At 39.6% G+C, this 27403-nt stretch overlaps 2 protein-coding genes across 4 annotated transcripts in view; one reads left to right on the plus strand and one right to left on the minus strand.

Moving 5' to 3' along the window:
* Positions 1–22540, minus strand: part of efcab11 (EF-hand calcium binding domain 11) — a 44610-nt gene extending 22070 nt beyond the window's left edge. Inside the window, exons 1-5 of one of the 2 annotated variants that reach the window (XM_015350431.2) lie at positions 22406–22539; positions 20664–20759; positions 18374–18422; positions 13948–14049; positions 10789–10876 (exon numbers count right to left, since the gene is read on the minus strand). In XM_015350431.2, coding sequence (XP_015205917.2) covers positions 10789–10876; positions 13948–14049; positions 18374–18422; positions 20664–20759; positions 22406–22480 — 410 coding nt within the window. In that variant the 5' untranslated portion in view covers positions 22481–22539. Of the gene's footprint in view, positions 1–10788; positions 10877–13947; positions 14050–18373; positions 18423–20663; positions 20760–22405 lie in introns of both variants that reach the window. The other variant, XM_015350433.2, reaches the window with a different exon arrangement.
* A 93-nt stretch (positions 22541–22633) lies between these two features.
* The window catches only part of tdp1 (tyrosyl-DNA phosphodiesterase 1), a 36268-nt gene continuing 31498 nt past the window's right edge, over positions 22634–27403 (plus strand). Inside the window, exons 1-5 of one of the 2 annotated variants that reach the window (XM_069193014.1) lie at positions 22634–23086; positions 23861–24482; positions 24887–24930; positions 25925–25980; positions 26764–26860. In XM_069193014.1, coding sequence (XP_069049115.1) covers positions 23933–24482; positions 24887–24930; positions 25925–25980; positions 26764–26860 — 747 coding nt within the window. In that variant the 5' untranslated portion in view covers positions 22634–23086; positions 23861–23932. The remainder of the gene's footprint in view (positions 23087–23860; positions 24483–24886; positions 24931–25924; positions 25981–26763; positions 26861–27403) is intronic. The other variant, XM_006632273.3, reaches the window with a different exon arrangement.

Raw genomic sequence — 27403 nt, forward strand, 5'->3', positions numbered from 1 at the left:
ACAGCAGAACTTAAAAGTTCTGTGTAGAGCAGGAAACCTTAATACTGCATGCCTTTGAAGGAAGGCCCTACATCTAATGTTTTCTAAAAAAAGTGAAAGTAGAAGAATGAGAGAGCAGCTCCTGTTCTCCCCTGAGTTTTCAATGTTAGTCTACAGCATCGATACACAGAAATAGACTGAGTGCTGAAGGCACAGAGCTGCATATATGGATTTTTTTAGCTAACAAGCTACTGATGTTCCAGTAAATAACATTTTGATTGCTAATTTAATACATTAAAACAGAAATGGAAAGTCAGACTACAGGAGCAAAACCAGGAATCAAAGGAATGATTTTCATACATTTATTCCTTATTTGCTTTGCAGAGGAACTGGCTAATTGGCATCATTCATGACCATTAGTAAAAAAGTGGCAAGGATCTATACCATTATTATTTGGCCTTGCATGTATGTCTCACTCTTCAACCCAAATAATTCCAAGATCATATGATTGCATGATTGCATTATACTTTTCTGTAATTGTAGGTCCGTTTGGACCAAATACATCCACCATTGAAGTCTGGCCCCTCCTGAGTGATGTGTAGCCATTCTACAACAGCTGTCCCACTGCACAGCAATCAAGAGGAGGAGAGAGAAACTGCTCCAGCACCTGAATGTAGGGGTACATTAGGAAGGCCAAACTGCACAAACTCAAACCCACTTATTAGAAAGATATTATACAAGAATAGCTTGCAACCCCAATAGAAGAAAACCTATTCCATTCAGAAGGGAAATGCTTATTTTTTCTTTTCTGAACACTTCCCTAGGAATCTTTGATGACTAAGCAGTCAAGAGCCTTGGTTTAATGTCTCATCGGGAGGATGGATTTAGCCTCCTGCCTGTAAAGATCAAAGGTAAACCCCATCTCGGAAGGAAAAGGCAAGAAAAAAAGGTTTCAAATTCCATTTAATTAGATGATGCAGTAATTTAATGACTGAGAAAAATTAGAAAACTTCAGAGTGGACGCTTTAGCTTTAAAACCTGTACAAGCTGCTTGGGTTTCACTTTTGCTGTTAGACTGGACTAAAATGTCTAAACATCTAAAAAAGGGGGTTGAGCGATGTATGTTTCTCAGAACTTTTCAGTATTTTAAATTAGCGACTTCATTTTCTTTGCAACTGAAATATTGCTATAATGTAAGGGGAAAACATGACAGTAACTTTTTTCTTTAGCCCACATGAAAGCCAATGAATACTTCACTTTAGCACCTTGTTTCCACAGCACCAGAAAAGCAGAAAAATACCTTATTTCTCTGCAGTCCCATAATCAGTATTTCTTGCAGCAGTATGGAGCTGCCCTGAAGCCTCCTCTGAAAAAGGCACCATTCAGAGTGGCTAAAACCTTGTCAGACTCACACATCACAGCCAGCAAAAACACCCAGGGAGGATCATGCAGACTCCACACAGATAGGCCCAGGAGCCTAAAATCAAGTCCTGGAGCTGTAAGACACCACCTTTGAGCGGCATCACTCCACAGTACCAGTTAAAGTTCACACTGTGAGAAAACATTTATACAGTAATTGTAAATGATCCGAGGCGGAGCGGTGGCTCTGTGGCTCAGGATCTGTGCCTGTGACTGGAAGGCTGCCAGTTCAAATCCTGCAGCTGGCAGAGGAGTCCTACTCCATTGGGCCCCTGATCAAGGCCCTCAACCCCAGCTGCTCCAGGGGCGCCGTATAAATGGCTGACCCTGCGCTCTGACCACAAGCTTCTCTCCCTGTCTGTGTGTCTCATGGAGAGCGAGCTGGGGTCTGCGAAAAGACAAATTCCTAATGCAAGAAATTGTATGTGGCCAATAAAGTGATCTTATCTTGTTTTTTTTTTACTTTTCACTATTGTTTTTTGCCAATGGTCGATTTTGACCATATACATCCCTACTCTTGGACCCAGGGTAAATGGCTGCACATAAATTCGGTAAGAGTCATGGTGGAAGAGGAACACAGAAACCAATGAGAGCTGCACATACTTTGGCTCTCAGCAAGCTATAAGAGCTCCACTTCAGTGATGGACAGAGGGTTACCCAGACACATCTACCATTTGGTCCCAGCAACAACACTGGTGACTCCCAGGCAGTAGGCAGGCAGAGGTTGCATTCGAACCAGCAACCCCTAGACTGAGGGATTCACACAGATCTGTGTGGCGGAGGGCTTTTTTGCAGGAGAAGGGCTGGGACGTGCTCTCAGGTGTTTTTAAAAAAAAGAACAAAACACACTACCTCCCTTCCTTCAAACCCAGTTGCCTTTCAGGACTCCTAAGGAGCCAACACTGGTTCGTTTGATATCTGAACAGGAAATATTGTTTCTAACATATGCTAATCTGAGTTATTCAAATGAGAATCATAAACCATGTAAAATGAAGTATCACTATCACAGAGCTGGTTTCCACAAAATGTTTTAAAATGTATCTCACAATAATGAAGTAGAAACTTCAAAGTAAAATAAAAGGCTGCACTGTGTTTTTTTTAAAGATTAATTACATCTACAGGGAGCACTGACATTGTTTTCTTTTTTCTTTTCCTGACACTTATGATGATACTAATTGTTCCTTCACATAACACTGACAAGTAAACACTAATTTTCATTAAATCAGAACTCATAACCGAGATAAGAGAGTAAGTTGTTTTTTTATGCAAATATGGGACTATCTACCAATGTATCAAAAGACTCAATCGTTACAGTATGTGCTTATACAGGGCAAGACTGTAGCACATTCAAGCACGAAAGGCAGAGAATAAGGTCTGTTGATTCGCTAATGTGTTAATTAAACGAACACCGGCAGAGTTTTTTCCATAACTACAACAGTACACAGGCACATTCCAAGAGCAAGGTTTCATTTACCAGCCTGCCATCATTTTAAATGACCTATCGGGGGTAATCTCCTGCACACACAACAGGCTGTTTCATTTCTGTAGCAGGGGAAATTGCATGGCTGGAGTGGCTTTATAATGTGAATAATCAGTCAGCTTCTCATATACAGACTGCTGGTTTTCCATTTACTTGCATCAAAAAGTGTCGACACAAAAACCAGATGGTTAGCAACAAAAATAACTTATTTGAGAGACAAAGGCTCTTGTGCATCATACACTCTCTTTTGCTTCTTTAATTTAAATTTATTGAGAAACTGATATGTGGTTTCCTGAAATATTAACAGAGTGATATTCTCAGTTTAAGATAAGATAAGATCACTTTATTGGCCATATACAATTTCTTGCATTAGGAATTAGCCTTTTCGCGTATCCCAGCTTACTCTCCATGAGACACACAGACAGGGAGAGAAGCTGGGGGTCAGAGCGCAGGGTCAGCCATTGTACAGCAACCCTAGAGCAGTTGGGGTTAAGGGCCTTGCTCAGGGGCCCAACAGAGTAGGAGTCCTCTGCTGGCCGCGGGATTTGAACTGGCAACCTTCCAGCCACAGGCGCAGATCCTGAGCCACAGAGCCACCGCTCTCCCCGGGATAATAAGGCATTTGTTCCTTCTAACTCATGTGAGTGGTAGTAGCCAACTGAACTAAAGGTTTCTAGAAAGAAGCCAGGGCTTTGGTCACAACACAGTAGGGCAATTTTTTCCCAGACTCTCACAAACCATTTATGTAACAAACATCTCCTGTTATCAGGGGTTTATTTTTATACTCTTTTCTAGGACCTTAAGGCCAATGTGTATGTGTTTTTTTAACAGCAACTCAACAGTACTTCAGACTGCCTCAAAACAAACATTGCAGAAGGCCCTGGCTGCGGACAGGGGGCATGTCAGAAAAACACATGGCTGGGGAGCGAGATGTGCAAACGGGGCAAACACAGCTGGTCGCACACCAGCCATCCCATCTTGACAATGTCACATGGCACAAGCACTGCCTTCTTTCACACAGTGAGCACACTTCTGTATTGCCACAGGCAAGTTTTACTTGAGGGCTTTGTGCATCATGTTTTATTTACAATACCTGCTTCAGAAAGAGTTGTTCTTGCGAGAGCTTTAAGCAAAACTTACTTTTTGATTTCTTAGTAGAGGTATATGCAAATGCAGATACTTCACTAAATTCTTGCAGACTTTTTTTCCCCAAAGACTTCCTCTCACTTGCTGCCAAAAACCCATCACCCAGAAATTATTTTAGGGCCACGACACAAGAAAAATAAAAATAGGACGGTATGACTGATTTCAAATAAGTTGTGAAAATCGTTAGGAGTTGAAAAAAATGGGTCGATGAGTGGAGCATTTTTCTAATTAATCAAGCTGATCACCCCCTAGAAAATCCAGATCAGCAGAACAGAAATCAGTTGCTGAAATGTTCAGATACCAGGTTTTTAAAATGAACCTGTTATGAGATACTCAATTAACTGTAATGTACAAAGTATTGTCTCAACAGAAGTCCTTCTACAGAGTGCAGCGACCAGCCAGTCCTACTGTGCCAGCCCCTACAATGCCTCCTTCCTGGTTGCACTGTTAGCCTAAATGCCTTTAAGACTGACACTGAAGTTGCAATGTTAACAGGGTTGCATTGACTGCATTGTCCTTTGTTTGCTCTGACTTCTCAGAAGTTTCCCTAACGCATTATAGAATTAAAAAAAAAGCACAGAGCAGTATAAATCAAATTGGGGCAGGAAAATGCCTGCCAAATATGCAGAAGCCTCCTCCGTGGAAACACACGACCCTATTCTTTGTCTTTTTTGTTGAGTACAAACTGAACAATCTATGTAGCCCGAGAGAAATTTAATTCCCATCAAGTTCACTTCCATCATAACAAAAATCTGGCTTAAGGGGCAGGAAGAACTAAGCTCAACTCAAACACCAGATTTGTTTATATATTTTTGGAGACTGACACAGTGGAATGCCATTATACAAAAAAAATGCCAGGTTCCTGTGCAAAATAATAACATTAGAAGCATTTCTATCAACCTTTGAATATCTTCATTTTTTCAAACTGGTCAGAGGGCATATAAAAAGTTTAATTGCGTGCATACTGAATGAAAAACACGGTATAACAAACAAACGTATAACTAACAACAAGAGCATTGTGTGGCAGCCTTAAAATTGTAAAGGGTTAAAGATTATCAGCATTTTAAATCAACAAAGTGCGGGAATATCAGCAGGTACTGAAACCAGTAGCAGTTGGCTGAATTTTACTGTTCTTTTCATAACAGCTCATCTTCCATTTATGTTTACGATTTGCTGAAAAAAATCTGCATACAAAGACCGCTCAAAGAAACTTTGTTGGATATATATACTTATGATTTATGTTTCAAAAATGCGGCTTTCAAGTTATAGCTTTAGGTACAGTATTTTCGATCCTGCACAGAGAAATGCCTGCTCGTTTGAATTCCCACAAGAAATAAGACAGATCTGTTTAAGGAGATGAATGGCAACTGATGTATTTTTCACATCAGCCAGAGACAGCAATATACGGACAAAAAAAATTCAAGAGAACGTGTTACATTAATAGCTCATTGTAAGCGTACTTAATATTATTCACATATAAATATACATTTTAAATACTGAGCAAACAGGTCTGTTGATTGTTTCGCTAATATTTTTCCTTGTTACCTTATTAACAGCATGATTATATGAGGTCTGGCTATGAGTCAAGTTGTCTGGAGAATGAGATGTTCTGCAAATGACAGTTTAGAAAGCAGTAGCAATTGCCCAAGCCCAATGATATTAAAAAATTAAGAAAGATATGAGGAGAAAGAAAGATTCTTTCAGTATTATACCAGCAAAAACTGTAAGATGCAACCTAAATAATAACAGAAAGATTGTAGGCTAAGTGAAACGACTGATGCATTAAATTAATATTTTACTCAGGTGTCTAGCAATGAAAAATTAAAGCACACCTCAAGATGATTAAAGGAACATTTATACTAAATAGTATTAGCATTGAAGAGGTAGACGTTCTACTTCATCACATAGTAGTCACGTGGAAATGGAGCAGAAAAAATGCAAGGGTATGCATAATTTATTTTAAAAATGATTTAGTGACAAAAGAGCCAAATTCTAGTCTTGAGGCTCTGCCAGCCTTTTGAGGTATTTAAAGTAACATCACCTGAAAGCAGGCCAGGGGAAAGTTCACAATATGTCACATTTCTGCCCATGATACCCAAGCAGTGGTACCCTACACACACGCCTAGTGAAACCCTAGATAAACAGTGAGCTTTTTATCAGTCATACAGCAGCTTCTCAGACTCCCTACTCTCGCCAGGGCAGCAATTTGCTCCTCTCTAGTGTTTGACCTACATGACTGCTGAAGGAGTAACTCCAAGTCAGTATTTTTTTTAAAAAAAGAGTGAGAAAAACACTTACATGACTTGGTTCAAGATAATTTTACAGCTTAAGACATGATGAAACACAATGCCGGCATTAAGTAATGCCAAAAAACAAAATCGCTGACTGGCACAGGTAGGCAGATCTACTGATATGCAGAAACATACTAGAGTTCTGTAACATTGATGTATAGATCATTCGTAAAATGTAAGATTTAAGATTCAATGTAATATAAGAGATTCCACCTTTAAGTTAATAAGAACAGTGAAAAGAATTAAATTTGCTTCCTGTTCATTTTAGATTTCATTGGCATGACTATAAAAACCCATTAGAGAAGAATGGCTTTAAATTTGTGTATGTAATTTGATACAGAAGAATAACAGCTTCTATTGAGAAGGAAGGGTGGCTCTGTACAATTCATCAACAACTGTCAAATATTCAACTTCAGCTACCAAAGCAAAGTCAAGACTCACTCAACATTTACTGGGGTATCAAAAGCAACATATCACTGAACCATTAGACATCTTTTCAATGGACGACGAATTACAGATTGCTTTTGATTTATTGTGCTTTCATTAAGCTCATTGTGTCAACGGCAAAAAAAGGTACTTCAAGGGATTTATGTACTGAGAGCTTCCACAGGCAAGCCGTTAAACTGCAGGGGCGGTGATACTTCCTTTCACAATAGTACAAAGGAAATTTAATTACCTTGATATTGTGGCAAAAGAAAAGGGCAAACTTTCAATATGCAGTAAATGTGTTCATGCTGGGCACTGGCAAGGGTAATTTGCTACTGATCTGTTACAGGATTTTCAGAAAGAAAAGTTCCCTCATAGGAAACGGTCAACCGATTATATGAAGCATGGATGGCAATAACACTCCTGAAATGAACCGGGACTTTGAGGAAACGTCATGCCATATCAGCCCTGGTCACCATTTCCAAACATACAGAAACTGACCTCACAAATGCGGGAGTCTTGTGCTTGACATCAAACATTGAAATGTTTGAACCACTCAAATAAGGTGTTTGTTCTCTCCTTCATAGTTTCAGGAAGCAATTGGGAGAAATTCACATACCCTTTCCTTTAAAAAATACTTGCACCTAATGTAAGGTTTAGACTGAGTCCATCACTACGTGATATTTATTTTTAGGGATGACAATTAAGTGATTCTTCATTCTTTATTAGAACATTAAACAAGCTATACAGAAGGACAGAAGTGGACAAAAGGACAGAAGAAGGACAACAGAAGTGTTGATACTGCAATAGAAAAATCAAAGATGTAGATGTTTAATGGAATTTTTCCTGCAATGAGTGGTGATGAGTGTGACAATTCATCCCTTGCTCAAATCCTTAGTTGAAAGACGGCCAATGTCTATAATCTGTAATCTATGTAAGATGTACTGTAAGTCTACAGTATGCATCACTATGAAGCACCAAAAGCTTGATGGCTTCTATCTAAATGTTTTATATGTAAAATATGACTGATATGCATTCATCCCCCATTCAACATTGTAAGTGTTCTAAAACAATCTGAAGGTAATTAAACACGAAAGTCACAATTAATTGTACATTATGAAAAAAATGGGGAGTTACAAACAGGCTTGACTGCTCTCAAGGTCATAAAAACAGGCCATTCATAACAAACAGATTTTGTCATTAAATGTAAAATCTAAAATAAAGGAGGAGCCAAACACTGAACAGATTTCATTTTGACACAGATTTGTTGTAAAAAGACAACATGGAATGTGCAAAATTAATAAATATAATCCATTTTGAGACCTAAGAATCCGAATTAGAAAGAACAGAGCCTGATAATCTTCCAATGACTGCGAGAGTCTATATCCCAGGTATTTATGGAAAACCGATGACAGATAGTTGCTTTGGAAACGGTAATAACAAAAGAACAAACTACCGCAGGCAATGCTGAAGGTGTGATGACACCAGTACTGTATACCCTGTAACCATAGCAACTAGCAACAGGAAGATAAATGTGTTAACATTCATTCAGAACTGCAGCACATGTCTATAAATCTAACAGGCATAAAAGACACCAGCCTTCTGTTAATCGTGCGGAGCCTTAAGGCAGCTCATTGTTCAGCTATAATTATGACAAAAAAGGACAGGACAAGGGTGTTGTTCTTTTGCAAGGAAATGAAAAAAAATGGACACGGCTTTATTCTTTCAAGGTACATGAAGAAAGAGTCTGACAATGATTCAGCCCCTGGAGCCACCAGGGGGAGTGTCATTATTCGCCACTTTGTTGTGATAATGTGTCCTAAACACAGCCCTGGGCTTCTAGATAAACACTGCAGAACACTTCATTTTTTTATATTGTTTATTTATTATCCTTCCCCGCACTAGATGCAGAACAGCAATGGAAGGAACACATGGCTGTCTGAAGGTTAGGACTCTTAGTGCTGCTTCTGTCAAGGTGGCAGCAGATCCAGGCCCCCTGAGGATCACCGAGGGCAGATCCAGCCCCCGTGAGGATCACTGGCTGCTCCTGCTGGGTGGCTGAGGGAAGAATAAACCCCCCAGCACTGCCTGCGTGTTCACACCAGTTTTAAAAGCCAACACGGTGTGAGCCACACTGCGCAATATTGGTAGTGGCTGATGAGAGGTAATGGACAGAAAAAAAGCAAGTGACCCAGCATATCAAAGAACAATTATCTCATGAGCAGACACCAGAATAACATCTGCAAAGTACTGGAAAACTTACGACAAAGTTAAAAGGGATGGCTCGTATACTCAGTATAGAAAAAAGGTTAACTTGAAGGTATCATTCTGAGGTTTCTGAAGATCAACGGTTAAATTAAAGAATTTTATGAGCCTTCATCTTTATTATACCACATTCTGAGATATCATTATTAACCCTAGGCAGTGTGTTGGTATTGTGGCTATCTCATTTCATTCACAAGTGAGAGCCTTATATAAAACTTCCTAAAGACATGCTAGCTAGTCTGATTCGAGACTTTGAAGCATGTGTGCACCCTGCGATAGACTGGCGTCCCGCCATGGGTTCAGTCTTGGCTAACACCACATGATCCTGGGATAGAATCCCTGCTGAGAGTCAGCCATCATGCAGCTTTCCAATTATGGATGGATGTCCAGTAAAAAAAAAAAATGCAAGTGCTTAATGGCAATAAACATACCATACTCACATGGTCTTGAATTATCAGTTATTATAGAGTGTTTTTTTACCCCTGATAGAAACATTCTTGAACAGTTGGGGAAAACAAATGCTAGTCTCTTAATAATTCGGGCAGCACCGTAGAGCATTGGTTAGGACTCATAACTGTACCACTCCAATTCAAGATGAGGTGGTGCTTTTGCATTTCTGAGCTAGGGACTTCACAAGATTGCTCCATTCAAATGACCATCTGTATAAATCAGTACAAATATAAAATACAAATCAATTTATAATGAAAATACATTTTTGAGCTTGAAAACGATCAAAGGTGAAAATCCTTATTACTTTAGGTGTAAAACATGGAGAGAGTTTTAAGGTTGCCGCCTAAGGCTCTCTCACCAACTAAAACTATTTATACTAGGGCGCAGGGCTAGTACTAACATGTAGTACCTGCCATACATCAACCAACCTGTAGGATTCTGAAAGAGGCTTGCCAACAGCTAATTAGACAGTCAGAGCTATGAAACTGGCACCAACAAAACTTCAGCATAAATTCAAGAGAAATCGATTGTGATGAAGCTCAGCGGAAGACAGGTTTGGCATGTGAACGTAACCTGACTTAATAAGAGGATGTCCTCTGTGGATCCAGCTCAAGAAGTAGATCAAAGTTTACATAAGCGTGCAGCCCAGAGCATTTTAATGGAGCTACATAAAAGACATACATTCGAGTACCTCAATGCCCTTTCTTTTTATTTTAAATTTCTAACTAGATTACAAAGCAATTGCAGGGAATGTATAAATGTTTTCTGCAAGCATTGCTGCAAATAAAAATGTACACTTTGCACTTAATGTGAAGACATCTAACAGTGAAAAAAGAAAGGGTAAAAAAAAGAGAAAAGTAGAATTCATTTTTGCCATTGCATATCACAATTTTAAGGATTTCCATGCAGCTACTCTTCCAAACAGAATTGTATTTTCCAAAACTTTGTTAAGCCGTAGTGCCTTACTACGTTGGTCTTCCACGAACACACTCATCAGGAGAGATATGTGGACTCTCACGTTTGATTTTAAGCTTTCCAACCCCAGATACCCCACTCTAAACTGGGCTTAATTCACGCATGAAATGGGTTTTGATGTCTTACCCAAAAAATGTTACCCTAAAACATGACTGGCATGCATCTCCTTTTTTCATATACCGTCTTTAAAACTATTTACAGCTGGGACCATGAGCCCAGCAGAGCAGTATGTAATCCCCAACTATCCCCACGATCATTGAGGAAAAAAAAGCGTCACTTCACAAAAACACACACAAAGTACGGGCATTCTTAAAATCTATTGTTGAAGTAAAATGAACACATATTAAGAGAACGTACCTAAATGCTTCCTGCACTGTCTGGTCCTGTAAATGGGCAACAGAAGAAAACGCCTTTCTGAAGTCTTCCAGTGTCAAGAAGCCACGACCTTTAAAAATAAACACACCAAAAGGCATTTGATTCAATTTTATTGCCGACACCTGATTGTACCATTACTTTATTGTATCCACTACTTCTGCTTGCTCTCTTGTGCTAGAGGCAGCTATCTGACTTTGCTCTGGATAAGAAAGTCTGCTAAGCAAATAAATAATCTTAATCTGAACTGCGCCATCTCTGTATCTCCTTAACACTTCTTCATAATCTATGTCTATCACTTTCATCACATAAGCTGCCATCACCAGCACTTTGGCAGATGATCATTCGAGTGGGATTCTGGTTTTTAAATTCCTGGAGTGAGATAATATTTCACGTTACAAATGAGCAGCCATGGTTTCAGGATTGACTAGACAGATGAGCAGCTTGGGATAACCTTATGATGCCTCATAGTATATTTCTTCTGGGATCTAGGGATCTGTTAAACACAAGTTAATGCTACCTTAGTTTCACAAGCATTGGTACATGGAATTTTAATTAGTGCAAATCATTCCCATGAAAACAGTTTAAGAAATATAATGCTTAGAAAGTCTAAAACATTCTGATTTAAGTACATTTGCCTTTTAATAAATTCAATTAATCAATGTACTTCACAGGAAGCAATTTGAAATTTTGTACAATAATGAGGCCATATATGCATTATAAATGCTATATACACAAATTTAAATCAACAGTACAAGAAATACTCATCTGTTGCAGTGCTCATAAATTATAATCATTTTACTGACGAAAAAAATACTTCTACTCAATGGATTAATCTCAAAGATGTTTAAGGAAAAAAGACTGAATGTTTAGTCTCCCTTCCAAAATGCTTAGATCAAGGTTGTGTATGAGGAAGGATACATCATTATGGATGTAAAAGCAATTAAATAGGCTCATTAAATTTAAGAAAAATTAACACAAATAATAAGCTAATTGTAAGCCATTAATGAAACAACAGTTACCAATAATTTGTAGCGCTTGTATAGAACGTTTTACCATTGGATGTGCAGCCCCACCTGGGTGACATGCAGCAGCCAGGGATAACTCTCAGTGCCGCGGGATCTTTAAGGACCAAGCAGTCCGGACTTCAGTTTGAGGTCTCATCCACAGCCTGGCAGCCACGAGAGCACAGTGGCACCAGCCACCAGACTGGAAATACTTTTCTACATCCATCCAATGGTGAGGTAACACCTATTTAAGTTTCTCAAGTTGTTTTCTTTTAAATTGCGTTTGTTTTAATTCTTTGGAATTAGATATTAGATGAGCACAGCTTGTAGCCCACTTGATGAAAACGTATCCCACTCAATAAGGGAATGGGAAAACAAACATCATAAAACACAGATCAAATCCCAGTTAATCATGATAACCTTGTTTAACTCTACTTAAAGAAAATGTCAATGCAGAACACATCTTGACTCCAAAGTAGGGAGCAATTGAACATGCTCTATGGCACTTCAAGGATATTGTTAGCTTCTCAAACATAACAGTTCCACTCTGTAATTGCAGGTCAACGAGTTTAATGAAGTGAAATGTTTTGCCCATTTTAACAAGAATTAAATTCAAATCATCTGTTGTCCCTTTCCTACAGTACCTTTCACTCCTTTGTTGAAATTGTCCAGCAAAATTTTCCTTATATTGCTGCACATTTATGGAGTGTCTATTATGTACAGTAGCTCAATGGGATAGGAGACTTGTGAACTTTTTGGACATGATTCTTCTTTTGAATTAGCTCCTCTAAATCCAGACAATCTCCTTTCACACTGCCACCATCAACTGAAAACATGACTTCCTAAATCCTTAATCCATTCTAGAAAATTTTCTTTTTTGTTCCACTTCTATGGATAATACATGTTCTACGGTAAGTATAAATGTCTACTTTTTCAAAGCCCAGAAAATAAAGAAAATTCAAATTTAATAAACAATGTAAAGGAAAGATACCCTAAAAAAATAGAGCTAGAGATAGAGCAGCAACCTATGCGGACATTAATACTGTAGGCTGGAAAGATACGTATCACTATCCCTGTTCCCTACAGTATATCAGGAAAAGCAAACTTAAATAGAAATCATGACTTTCCTTCCAAGCACGGGTCTTGTGTTGTTTACGCCAAAATAGTGGACTCATTCAGATCTATTGCAATCATCTACCTAATACAGGGCACTTCATAGAAAACTGGTCCCTATTACCTACAGGCAAACAACCGCCGTAAATTAAGACTCATAGTGCCCTCTATTGAAATTCCCCTTACTGGTACTACACTGTTAAACTATACCACAGACTCTTCAGAGCTACCTCTGCACCAGAAACAAGCTCTATACTTAAAGTGTTAAAGCCGCAATCCCTGAGATCTGGCAAAGACTAACACACTATACGTATGCTGATATTTCATCTTCTGCAATTTTGAATCATGTGATCATTTACCTCTGCTAAAAAGATTCCAGCATTTTTTTTTTAAAATGCCATAAGGTGCATTTTCTGTACAAGCATTTTTTTCAGTGCCTAGAGGGCCCTATACTGCAAACTGTACCTGACCTTTGTGAATCATGTATGAAGCAGGATTCAGGCAAGTCAGTTTACACTTGAAGCAAGTAAAGGAATCAATTTGAACTGCTTGATGTATTGTGATGTTGCTTTGTGTGCCATCCAGTGATAAATCACAACATATGTACAAAAAAAACTTTAGCTTCAGGCTTTGGGGAATTCTGTACTGACAATAAGCTATATATAAAATTAAAGTGATCTCATATTTTAGTGCACTTCTTTTTAACATCAAATATCAATAAGACTAAAAATACCAAGGGACTAGAAGCAAAATGAAAAGTGACTAAAGAGGACGTATGTATTACTAATTCACTTGATCATCAAATTCATTCAGAAAAACAAATGTCATTTTTTAAATTCTGACAAACTTCATATCAACCTTAAAACATCACGTTTATGCCTGTAGTCCATAGAACTAATGCAGACATCTCCTTAGTACTAATAGAAACAAGTCATTAACATTAAATATTCCCTCCTTGTAACTGATTATGGTATATTTGCTAACACAGAATTAACAATGTAGTTAAAAAAATAAAGAAACACACAGTGTACATCAAACGCTGTGAAGATCTGCCTCGTCTTTTCAAATGGATCCTGCACTGACAACTTCCTCCCCATGAGGTTTATAAAGTGATCCAAAGGGACTCCTTTGAAGAGCAAAAAGAAAGATGGAATCAGTGTTAGTACAGCGCTGTCAGAAAACACTTGCTTCATTTGCATGGGCCCAATACTCCCTGGTTAAGTACAGTAATTTAAAGAGCAATTTCTCTCATTCGAACCTGCAGGGTAGTATATTATTTTCCTGGATACTGTTATTAAGAAACGCATGAAGAGTCCTAGATGTTTGTTGTTGTTTGTTTTTTTTTTTTTACAATCACCAACTCTGCTGCAAGATATCCTGAACACTCCAGGACAGCTAACAATTAAAGCAAACTGTTAGGGAATCAAAAATATGCGCAGAATATTTCAGATCAGGGATAATGATTGATGCCCTCTGTATGCAGGTTCTTCAACTCGGGCGGCAGTGTTGCTGCAGTGATGCCAGTAACTGTCCGCTGAGAGACTAAGACATGAGTATTAGGAGTTCCAGCCAAAACCCTTTCCTATGGGGTGGTTGGGACAAAAAGAACAGACATTGAAAGGAGGTAATAAGTTCTCTAAAAACAAACACACTCAAAGCACATTCAAGCAGGACACCCTTCCCTTGCCAAAAATCAATTTTTAGTGTAGTCTGTTGAGCTTTAAGGCTCTAAAAGAAATAATGCACAAAAAAAACATACAAAACCCAAAACAAACAGTAATAGAAAATCCTAACCCAGTAAGTCACTGATTAAGTCTGTTAAGCTGAAGCAGAACATCTACAAAATGCCCAAGTAATGCAATTGCCCTTGGATAATATCTCCAGTAATGCAGGGAGTAGACTGTTTTATTAGATTGTTGGAAAGCCAGCTTGAAAATAGTGAAGCTCTTATAAAGTCACAAGTGAAGGCAAGCAACATTTTTTTTTTTACTTCCTGTCATGTACCAGTTATCTTGATAAAGAAACATTGCTAAAGTAAATAGACAGATTCTGCTCTCCATATACACAGCACAGTGCATCTGTTGTTTGCAATGAAAGTTCAGCATGATGGGCTGCTTCCAAAGGAGTTGATTAAACAAGTATTGGCTGCATTGTACTACCCAACTTTCAAATTCTTTCAAAAACTATTAACTGTGACATCTTAATCAAGCACGTCTCAACAACGTATTTTTGATTAACATAATTGAAACATAAAAAAAACGGTTATATCCAAGACAACCTGCTGCCCTGAATTTATTAAACACCACTCCTAGTCCTAGTAAATGCATATTGAAGACCAAGGATAGTTACTTCACAGCAAAGTATCAAGAGTCTACTTTCTAGTAGTGGTGAGGCCGAGCCTGGTCTTTACAGTTTGATCCTGGCTGTGCCAAACCCATTAAAAAATGCATTCCTGAGCCTCTGCTAACTGCGGAAATTCCTCCGTCACAGAATGCTGTAGAGGGTATATGGGACAGTTATGGTCCTTTGTAAAAGTAGGAAAAAAAATATTCTCCTCTTCTATTTAGAAGTCAAATATAGCTAAATGAGGCACACAAAACTGCATTTAAGATATTCCTTTAAGAAAAATAGATAAATTATATCTTGTGTATAAATAAAGCCTTATATAAGTGATTAATCACTATATAAAAACAGTAAAACAGAGAAAAATATGCAGATTAATTGTTTGTAATTCCTGTTGAATGAATTGTTTAGGAATTTTATCAATTTTACTGGAAATTTCAAAGTGGTTTTATGTATAAATAATATATTCAACATTATCAACGGCATTTACAAATGATCTTAATATGCACAAAATAATCTTTGAAATCCTGTCCTGTTTTAAGCAGAAGCTATACTGCTTCCTACACATGCTTGTTCTGCTCGTGCAGCAGTTTTACATCAAACAGCTGGTGATCTACACTGTTTCCACCTCTGAAGCTTATTCCACACATAATACTTGTGAAACTGTACGGACAACAAGATATTCAGTTATTATACATGCTATACTGCTAAGTTAAAGAAACAATATTGTAAATCCATTCTATTACTGCCATAGTGTATTGGATACAATACTCGCGCCGCGCACATGCAGCAGACGAAAGGGCATCCAGACCAGACCTCTTCTGGATTGTTGGAGGTTTTAGAGCTCAGGTTGCCCATCACACATGATTGTTTCATCTTTTCACTGAACCCACGCAGGATCAAGGCAGTTGGGTTTGAAACTTCATCCGGAGGTTTTGGACTGACAGCACAAGACCAATGAGTGGCAACTGGGCTGGCCAGCATCCCCAGTGGCATACGATAAATGGCACACCATTTTGGGATGGTAAATATTTACACTGTTCAATGCTGAATTACTGTGAATAGAGAAGTAGACCTATTTAGTGTTTTTTACTTTTTTAAATGCTTCAAATTACAATTCCTGCTACATTATTGTCATTGCGACTATAATTGATATATTACAGCAATTATTACTGAACCTAGGTTTAAGGAACCTACTTTAGAGATATGCAGGTAATAACATTTTTAGCACATTACTAATCATCACTCAAAGCATGAACAGCTCCACTCTGTAACACAGCTTCTTTAATTTCCAAAGACAATCCCTATGTCCTAGGAAGGAAAAAAATAAATTGCTGTTCGGTGCTTCAACACACAGGCTACAATATTTTACAGATGTTGTGACTGCTGATAAGGTGTGAATATAAACAAGATGCGTTTCCCCAGGTCTTTCCGTAATGAATATGTAACGCCTTCCCTTCCATCAGCTCTTCTGTTTTGGTGGGCTAGAAACTAAACTAATTTGCTTTCTGCAATTCTGATTTCTTCTCGGTGGCTGAACAAAGTCACACTTCATTTACAAGCAACAGAGAAACTCCCATCAACAGTGTGTCAGGGTGTGTCAGAGCAGGGGAAGTGTCTTTTCAACTGAACTCCACTGCATGGATTCTAGGGAACCATATTCTTAGATTTCAAGAACTTAGTATAAAGAAAAAAGGCACCTGAGAGGAGATTAATCTTGTCACAAAGCACACCATTACTGCATCTCAAATGGAAGTTGTTCGAGAAAGGCATCCTTTGACTTAACATTTTAATAGTTAACTGCTTTTAAACTGTTCTTCTAAGCCAACAATAACAAAAACAGGACAAAAATCACACATGCAGCCACTACTGGGAAGAGGCAATATTGACTAGATCCCAGGGAACGCAGAGCTGGGACCTTTTCTCCTCTCTATGGCTGCCAGTAGTGGATAGGACAGAGCCGGGCCAAGTCTTGTCAGTCACTTCAGAGCAACATCCCACACTTCCATCACCGTTACTAATTTAGTATTCGCAGAAAATACACAAGAGCGGCAATTTAATTCAACGCTTGCTCAAAGCAAGATTTAATGGTGGAATATTTCATCGCACCAGCATGCTGCTATAACTAGATTATCTCAAGCTTTCCTACAGGGCAGTATACAAAAGCAATTTGCTCATGGCTTAAAACAAGATACAAATTACTTACTAATCTAGGTCTTCAACCACTTAACATCTTTGCTTAAAAAATGTCTAGCCAACTCCCTTTCTTTTAATGTTCATCAACTGAAACCTTGCCTGTCAAAGACCCTGTAAAGCCTGTCTACATTTCATGCCAATATTATTTCGTCTTTAATTACTGGCAATGGGTAAAATGATTAAACTAAATTTTAATCAAGCATCCATTCTCATTTCTCTTAAGAAACATGCTTTTAAAATGCATATTGAAGTGTCATAATAGTACCACTGCAAATACTGGATTGCCTTTGCTGTGCATTTGTTCCCCTTTTAACAAATAACATACAGCTTGATTTTAAATGGCTTTCATGCATACATAATATACATCATCGTATATGTCAAGCAATATAACAGATTAACAAATACAATACAAAGAATGATAGATCTAAAAGAATTAGCTCCAAAACAAACTTCTGACCAATGTTTTCTACAGAAAAGTTACAGGAATTGAAGTACAATGAAATCATCCAGAAATCTTACAATAAAGAGGATAATCTAAAAAGGCTGCAGAAATGCAGCTAGGATGCCAACAGTTCATATTAATCTAATTTCCTAGGTACTGAAAACTTGCATTTACATTTGATGAATTTTTTTTCTAGTAAAATTTGTAATTATTGAATAACCACATAAATATAAAAATATACAAAATATAAACTTTTAGAAATATTTTAAGATGCATTTCTTTGGAAATGAGATGAAAATTTCAAAAGCTCTCAGAACAATTCTCTATTTTAAGAGCATACCATACGTTTTAACAACACAAGGTGAACTCTTAATCATTCTACATTCTTTTGGAAAGCCTACAAGAAAATCAATGCAATATTTTTGTTTTGTTTTCTTGTTTTGGAACAAAAAGCTTTACTTTACAGCACCTGGCAAATTTGCTTGTAGAACAGGATGCAGTAACAAGTCTGTCTCCGACTGTAACGCAGAAAAGAAGATCAATGCATGTGGTTCTCATCTTATACACCATTCCAAAGAGCAGAACCGAGTTTAAAATGGAAAAATCTTTTAAAACAACTGAAATACATTTTTTATCACATAAGCCTAGTATTAACAGAACATGACATTAAACAGATATTTTATTTCAAAGACTAATTACATGGAAATTGAAATGGAAAAAAAAATAATTTGTTATCATTCATCTAAGTGTTAACTGCCCACATATTGAGGGGCGAGGTGTGGTTAAACCACTACGTTAGCATTTACAAAACTAATGTTGCACAAACCAACAGCACAACGTGACTTAATTTAAAGTTGCAGACCACTCTTAACAAAAACACTATAGAATTCTATAACCGATATCGGTAAACTGCACTTCTATAAACACAAGGTCTACCCAAACTGGCAGCATCTTGCTTTCTTCAAATTCTTGCGTATGTTTAAATCTTGGCAGCTGTTATTTAAAGTTCTGTGGCCAATGTCAACTGAAATTATGGGTTTAGTACGGAGGCCCTGGGTCCACTTCCTGGGGAGCTTCCTGTGTGGAGTTTGCATGTTCACATGTTGGTTGCATGGGTTTTGTCCCACAGTCCAATGGCATACTAGTTAATTGGCCTCTGGGAAGACTGGCCCTGGTGCGAGTGTGTGTGCCCTGTGATGGACTGGCGTCCCATCCAGGCTGTATCCTGCCTTCGCCCGCTGCTCGCTGACATAGGCTCTGGGTCCCCACGACTCTGTATTGGATAAAGTGGTTAGAAAATGGAGGGATGTGCTGTTTTAGCCTTCTTCGGGCTACTAAAAATTAATTTCTGTTGAAAAATCTTCCATGATAATTAATTCATAGAACACTTTTAACCCCATAAGATCCCAAAATAGCATCCCCACTACACAGTAGATCAGATAGAGAAGTGAGAAACCGCTTCACCAGTTATCTGATTGGGAACCTCGGGAAGGTCAGACTGCACGAGCCCAGCATGGAATTTACTCAGGACACCGGCATCAACACCTCTACTCTTAATGAATAGCGTGATGACATTTTTAATAACAAAGTAGTCAAAGAGGCTTAATGTCTCATCTCAAAGATGGCACATCCCACAGTGCCATGTCACTACCCATTATACCAGGGCATTCGTGTGGAAATTCTCATCCAGTTGAAACAGCGTCACCTATTTTCCAGTAATTCCAATGACAGCAACAACCCAGTTTTCCTTGGAAGTCTCTCATCCAAGTCCTGACAAGTCCCTGCCTTGCTTAGCCTTGAACACGTGACAAGATCAGGCCGTGAGGTGGTAACGATGCTGGGCTTATTTGCCATTAGAAAGAACTTTAAAGTGACAAAAGCACAGCAATTCCCAAGAAGTCCCAGACGCAAAAATCTCTGTGTACATTTGGAAGATTATAAAGAAAATCTAATGGGGAGAATTACAACAGGTTTCTAGTTGGAACAAACGGATCTTCAGCACTTTAAACAACTCCCATGAAATCCAAACTGCCATTTCTTTGATCTAGGGTGAAAGCACCAGGTACAGATTTCCTTGCAGAATTGAAATATTACAAGAAATACTGACTGTCACATTAAAATTACATCCGTTTCTTGTCTTGTTTAATCTCATCACAAGTATCAAACGAGAAAAAAGCGACAGTGCCCTCTACTGCCTTAAGACAGCACAATGGGTGAAACAGAATAGTATGCAACACTGGCAAAGCAGAAAGCCTTTTTCCAATTTATTTTCAATTAATGCAAATACCTGAATCATTTATTAAAATAGATAATTGTTTAAATAGTTTTACACTTACACTCCCTATTGTTTTTGTAAGGCATGGATATTTGAGGAATTTGCCATGTTTGACACCAGCCATCCATCCATTTCCTAACCACTTCTTCCAATCCAGGGTCGCAGCGGAGCCAGAGCCAATCAATAACATAATGGGCACAGGGCAGGATACACGCTGGACGGGACGCTAGTCCATTGCAGGGCACACAATCACACTCAGGGCCACTTTCCCAGAAGGCAGAATGTCTTTGGCTTTTCTGTGACTTGTCGGCCTTCCATTCTAGCTTGAACATTTTTGGATCTTTGCGTCAAGACCAATGCAACTCATCTCGTTTAGAAGTAATCGGTCATGTCTGTAGACGGTCTTTGCAACCCAGTTTTCCAGTGGGCTTAAGAACAAGTACACTGATGGCAATCTGCAAGACCTGGACAATTGCAAGCTTACCTTTGATGGCTTGTAGCCAAATATCATGACTATGGCAATCTTCAGATCCTCTCTGTCTAAGTACCCTTTCTTGCTTTCATCACATTGCTGAAAAACCTGTGTTGACCAAAAGGATGAAATTAGTATCTACCCATCCTTTATTCTTAAAGCTTTAAGAAATTATGCCAGGCTGGGGTCATGGCAACCCAGAGCCTATCCTGGAGACAGCGGGCTCCAGGCAGGATTTCCCACTAGATGCCAGCCCTAGGACGCCCACAAGGGACGATTCGGAGATGCCAGTCAAGCTAAACGACCATGTTTTTGAGAGGTGGGAGGGAACTGGGCAGAACCCAAACAAATACAGGGAGAGTCAATTTTACGTAGAAGGCACCCCAGTCCAGGACTGGATTCAGAACCCACCCACTACACCTCCTGAACTACTAGCAGATGCTCCTATTTTGTTTCAATTGGCAAAAAGAAATGACTGACAGGTGCAGAGGCCACTCCCCATCCTGCACTATGGTGATGTGGGTTATACATCAGCGAGCGCCCCCTTCTGGCCCCACTAACACCTCTTCCAGCAGCAACCCTAGTTTTTCCCAGGAGGTCTCCCATCCAGGTACTGACCAGGCTCACACCTGCTTAGCGTCAGCGGGTTACCAGTTGTGAGTTGCAGGGTGATATGGCTGCTAGCCATAATAATATAGCACTTTCCTGGACACTCCACTGAAAGTGCTTTACAGGTAATGGGGATCCCCTCCACCACCACCACCAACGTGCAGCCCCACCTGGATGATGCGACGGCAGCCAGAGTGCGCCAGTACTCTCCCCACACACCAGCTCTCAGCGGGGATGAGAAGAAAGTGATAACGGCAGTCCAGAGATGGGGATTATTAGGGGGCCATGACTGGTAAAGGACAAGTTGGAAACTTAGCCAGGACACCGGGGTTACACCCCTACTATTTCCGAGAATGTGCAATTCTGTTATCTTGGGAAATGTACATTGATTATTATTTTTGTTATCAGCCACTATGTCGAACCAGGCAAGTCAGTTGAAACAGATTTTCACAATTTTCACAATGGTGACCTTGCCAAGAGGATAAGGCCAATACAGAAATTACTTGTTTTCTTTACTCTTTGGTTTTCTCTGTATACCAGACGAATACTTCTCTAGTTTCAGTTTAGTAGTTTTTGCCATGGAGGGTCAGGACCTCAGTTTTACAGCTCATCTGAAGGATATGACAGCTGTGAGCTGCAGGGTGATAAAGCTGCTGGCTATGAACCAGAAATTACTTGTTTTCTTTACTCTTTGGTTTTCTCTGTATACCAGACGAATACTTCTCTAGTTTCAGTTTAGTTGGAAAAACACCTTCCTGTATGCATAATTTATAACCGTAGTTCGTACTATCCTACTATTTAAGGGGGTAAACTGCAAACAAATTAAACCTCAACCAACTACTGCTTTGGGGCGCAAAATTAAGTCATTCCTACCCTGACATCAAAATCGTTCCCGACAGTTTTGTCAAATGATTTCTGAGTCACCGTTCAACCGTGTCTAACGTTACGTGGCTTCACCCGCTCGTTTTCCGCGCTGTATTGGCCTTATCCTCTTGGCAAGGTCACCATTGTGAAAATCTGTTTCAACTGACTTGCCTGGTTCGACATAGTGGCTGATAACAAAAATAATAATCAATGTACATTTCCCAAGATAACAGAATTGCACTGTGACAGTAAATATCATTCCAAGTTAAAATGGTTCTTACCGAGGTGAACTTCTTTATATCAGTTTCGGAAATTTTCGGTTCTTGCCTGCCAAGACTAGTTTTGTACGAAAACATTGCAAACTAAACTGTATTTACGGAAACCACATCAGTTTTTTAAAGAACCGCTTGGATACTGTAAGGTGACGCTTGATTGGTCCGTTCAGGTTGGCAGGTGTGCAATCCGGAACGTGATTGGCTCAGCCGGGCGGGCTTCCGTTTCTAGGGCGAAGTCGTCATCAAAATGTTTTGACTTTAAGTTTATGCTACGTCTCTCTTCATCTTAACGATTTATTAGAGTCCGTTTAATAAAAAGGCTATTTCCCATACCACTAAGTTCTAGTTTTTCGTCAAGCATGTCAATGCTATCGTGGCTTGTAACAGACGTTGCTAATGTTTGAAATTTTTGTCGTCCGGGGAACTAAAATGTTGTTGCACCATTTTTTCTGAACATAGGGGGTCGACAAAGCTTAATGGCGGGGGCGTTGTAGTTAAAATTAAAATACCTGCAGCCTTAAACAGTTCTGTTATTTGGAAATAATGGAATAAAGAAAGTTTTAGATATTTTATTGTTTTAGTAATACGTTTTCAACCACATTACTTTACCAACCATCATTTAATTCTAAACCCAGTTGTGAATTTCTCGTCTGGAAAAGCACCCTGCACCGTTTTATTGCCTTTTCAGTAAGTTTTTAAGTTTGTATTACACGGCGTCCATTTATAGTGAAGGTTTATAAAAAGTGAAAACTAGGAAGCCGGAAACGAACAAACAATTATGCAAAAGTGTATGTTAGGCTGTTTTACTAAATAGTTTGGAAAACAGACTGCTGGATGTTGTTGCTATTAGCAATGGTGCTACTATCAGTAGGTGCGTTCAGTATTGCTTGCAGTTTTTTTCGTGTAAAGTTGCACGATGTTATTGCATGCTTGCAGTCTCCATTGGAGAAACAGAACCCCTCTTCCGGACGCCGAAAGTCTGTTATGAATACAACCAATCTTATCTATGAGAGCTAACATTAAAAATCCCCTTATAACCTGGCATAACAACTCAAAAACAATCTCTTTCCGAGGATTAATACCGCTTCCTATCTTTTGAGATTGAACCTTCCGTATGTACGTCTTTAGTGTTTCCATTCTAACAAAAAGTTCAGGCGCGACCTAGATGTTACTCCTTAAGTTACATTTTATTTTAACGTTTACGATCCTTGCCTAATTTGTTACAGTACGTCTTTAGATGACGTTGATTTTCACCTGAGACAATTTTGTGCAGAAAACGAGGGCTGGAATTTCGGTGGCACCGACTGGTGAATAATAAGATATTTGCTTCACGTGGCGTTGCCTGGTTTACCATTTGTGTGGTGGCATTATTAAACGGAAGACCCACACTCTTTTAGTTATATGCTGGACCAAGGATAAACACAGACGCAGTCATGTGTTTTTTTCGTTGATTTGTTTCAGCACAAATAGGTCTTCTGTGTTGAATAAGGCAGATTTTGCTCCTATCCTGCGTTTATTTCACTTACCTCAGGGATGTCGCAGGAGAGCCAGCATGGAAAGTGGACTCTGTCCAGCAGCGATGAGGAAGACTCTGCCTTGGTACAGAGTAGGACTCAGTACTTCAGTTCAGACAACATCCGACAGACAGACCAGCTGCTTGAGGCGAAGGATGAGCTGGATTTATTCCCTTCGTCTCCTGGATCTGAAGCTGGACAAGCCTCTAGCCCGTGGGAACCCGTGAAAACTGAATCTCCAGGCGCGTCTGGGGAGATGTACCTCGCCCTCAAGAGGAAGACGGAGCCGGAGGACTCTGGCTGGGCCCTCTCAAGCAGTGATGAGGGGTCTGACTCTGAGCCAGAGAGCCAGAAACAAACCAAGACCTGTCTGCCCAGTCCCAAAAGGGTCAAGCTTGACAAGGAGAGCAGTGTGCCGGAGAGGGTGCCGTTAGCCTCACGTGAGCCAGAGGTGGATGAGACCTTGGACACCTGGGACGTGCTGCAAGGAAGTGAACCCTTCTGCTTTTACCTCACCAAAGTGACAGGCATAGAGAGGAAGTACAACGTGGGGGCTCTGAACATTAAAGGTAAACGCAGTGAGCCGGCGTGTTGCGGATTCAAGGGGTGGACGCATCAGGGCACGGGTCAGGGTCTGGGGGGCTCTCTGGGCCTCTTCAGAATAGCCAGCAGCTGCAGGTCCTTGAACACTTAAATTAGTCCAGTCTGCTCAATTAGGTCATGAGAAGAAAGGTGCAAGGAGAACCCATATATTCTGTGACTCCCCAAGATTGGAGCTGTGCATGAAATCATTTGTTTTGCTTTGCTTTTTTTGGGGGGAGGGTTCACATCTTGTCATCTACAATTGGAAATGGTGAGTGTACTGTAGGACCATATTGCTTCTGTATAGAAGGATGATTTTTGTCTTGTTTTGCCTGGAGGTTCACAGTGCTGAGCGATACTGAAGTAACTGGTTTCAATTGTTCTTTATCAGATATCCTCTCTCCTTTATTTGGGACGCTGAAGGAATCTGTTCAGGTGAGCAATTTCCTGAGTCCTGCGGGTATTCATGAAGTGCGAGAGATGAAGTGTCTGTCTTACTGTTCTGTTCATACATTTAGTTTTGTTCAATCATATGCGCGTTATGAATTTTATGAGTTATGAATATTTTTGCTCGCTGTCATTTAAAAAAAAGCACAGTTAAAACAATTAAAAATAATCACAGAGAACACACTGTCTACAGGATCAAGTGATCAAGATTGTAAGTGGCTGTACAATATTTTTTGACTGAGTGAGTTGATTTTTCTGTAGGACTTGGGGACTGTTGTGTGACAGTGAGAAACTATTGAAAGAGCTACACTGTGTTGTGAACAGCACACATGATTCTGTCCAGTGACAGTAGTTCAAAAATGACTTAGAAAACCATGAAACCAGCGTAGGTGGATGAATTTCTTAAGTTTGACATCTCCGTTCCAGGATGTATCTAGGCTGTGTTTCAGTTGCACTTGGGCACATTGGAGAGATCTTTTCAGTCACTAATTTCCACTCATTTTGAAAGACCTCTTTCCCAGTCCTTTTCAGCTCATCCTGGGTATTCCTGAAATTACTGTAAAAGGTGTGAAACCAATGAGCTACTGTTAAGTAATGGATCTTTTATTTAAAGTGTTAATACATTTGTGATAATGAAATTCCTGGGTGAAAGGTAAACAATTCATGGTTGTACACAGTTGGCACAAATAAAGTGAAGTGGTTCTTCAGTTTAAAGAGAGTTTTCATTTTGTCTATGGAAGTGGTTGTACTGAGCCTGTTACAGAAAGCCAAGTCACCCCTCTGGTGGCCTGGGCTGCACTTCAGTCTTGTAGTCTAATTAAAAAAAAAAACAGATACATGTCTTGATGGTCACTTTTTTTAGTTGCAAGAAATTAAGAAATGCAACGCCTTAGAGTATGAGGATAAGCATTTTAGATCTAGCGCTTGTCCTGCTGTCATCTTTGTGCAGAAACTGATATTTCCTTCTTTTAATTTTTTTTAGTTTAATTACTGTGTGGATGTGCACTGGCTGGTGAAGCAGTACCCACCGGAGTTTAGGTAAGTCTGGAATGTAGCGTATTGCTGGCGGAAGGGTGTTGAGCACATGGGTTGTAGTCTCTCCAGCTCATCGTTGTAAAGGGGAGAACAATCAGCATTGTTGTCATCCAGCCACAGTAAAGTACAGTATAGTGACAGGGACACTATATTGTAAAAAGGTGCCATCCTTTGGATAAGACATAAAACCAAGGTCTTGACTCCCTGTGGTCATTAAAAATCCCAGGGCGTTTCTTGAAAAAGAGTAGGGTTGTTACCTCGGCATCCTGGCCAAATTTCCCCCTGGCCTTTACCAATTGTGGCCTCCTAATAACCCCCCTCTCTGAACTGGCTTCATCACTCTGCTCTCCTCCCCACTGAGAGCTGGTGTGTGGGGAGCAGACAGGCGCATTATGGCAGCTGTCGCATCATCCAGGTGGGGCTGCACACTGGTGGTGTGGAGGGGATCCCCATTACCTGTAAAGTGCTTTGACTGGTGGGTCCAGGAAAGCGCTATATAAGTGTAAGGAATTACAGTAACATTAGAATTAAAAGTGCTACTGTATATAGGTGCAAAATGCATAAATAACGCAAAGGTAGATTTAACCTGGACTTTATTATTTTTCCATTACCACATGATTCTTCAAATGTATTTCAAAAGATTTTTCAGCATTTGTCTGAACTGTCGAGGATCGGAAAGGGACTTATAGTGATTAAAAAGGATGGTGTGTGTGAATCTCAGGAGTTTCCTGCCAGACTTGGAAAAAAATCACCTTGAAAGTTAAACTTGCCTCTTTTGTTTTGAAGGTATACACCAGTGACAATCGTCCATGGGGAAAAACGCGGATTCAAGAACAGACTGCAGCAAGAAGCTGATGCTTATGACCACGTGCACTTGTGCCAGGTACTGACTCCCCTTGGGTCACGCTTGCACTTGTGCCAGGTACTGACTCCCCTTGGGTCACGCGTGCACTTGTGCCAGGTACTGACACCCCTTGGGTCACGCGTGCACTTGTGCCAGGTACTGACACCCCTTGAGTCACGCATGCACTTGTGCCAGGTACTGATTCCCCTTGGGTCAAGCAGGTACTTGTGCTAGTGAACACCCAGAGCCTTTCACAAATCTAAAATCCTATCCTGAACCCTGTTGTTCCAGTACAGTCTCTGGTTTGTCTTTGACCCTTACCAGGAAGAAGCAGCTCTCTGCTGACACAGGGATGAAAGTCTCAATGATGAAGGAACAGTTTGTCTTCTCCAAGCTGTCCAGCAGGAGGCAGCACCAAGCTGCAGAACATTTTGTGCTTTCACACAAAAGTGGTCAATTACAGAGGTGCATGATGGATGTTGCTTCTAATGAAACAAGTAGATTTACTGCAATACTTAACTTGAACTTCTAATACTCCACATCTCTGTATATTTTTTAGACATCAGTATGTGTCTCCTTATT

Source organism: Lepisosteus oculatus, chromosome 8, assembly GCF_040954835.1.
Source record: "Lepisosteus oculatus isolate fLepOcu1 chromosome 8, fLepOcu1.hap2, whole genome shotgun sequence".
NCBI lineage: Eukaryota > Metazoa > Chordata > Actinopteri > Semionotiformes > Lepisosteidae > Lepisosteus > Lepisosteus oculatus.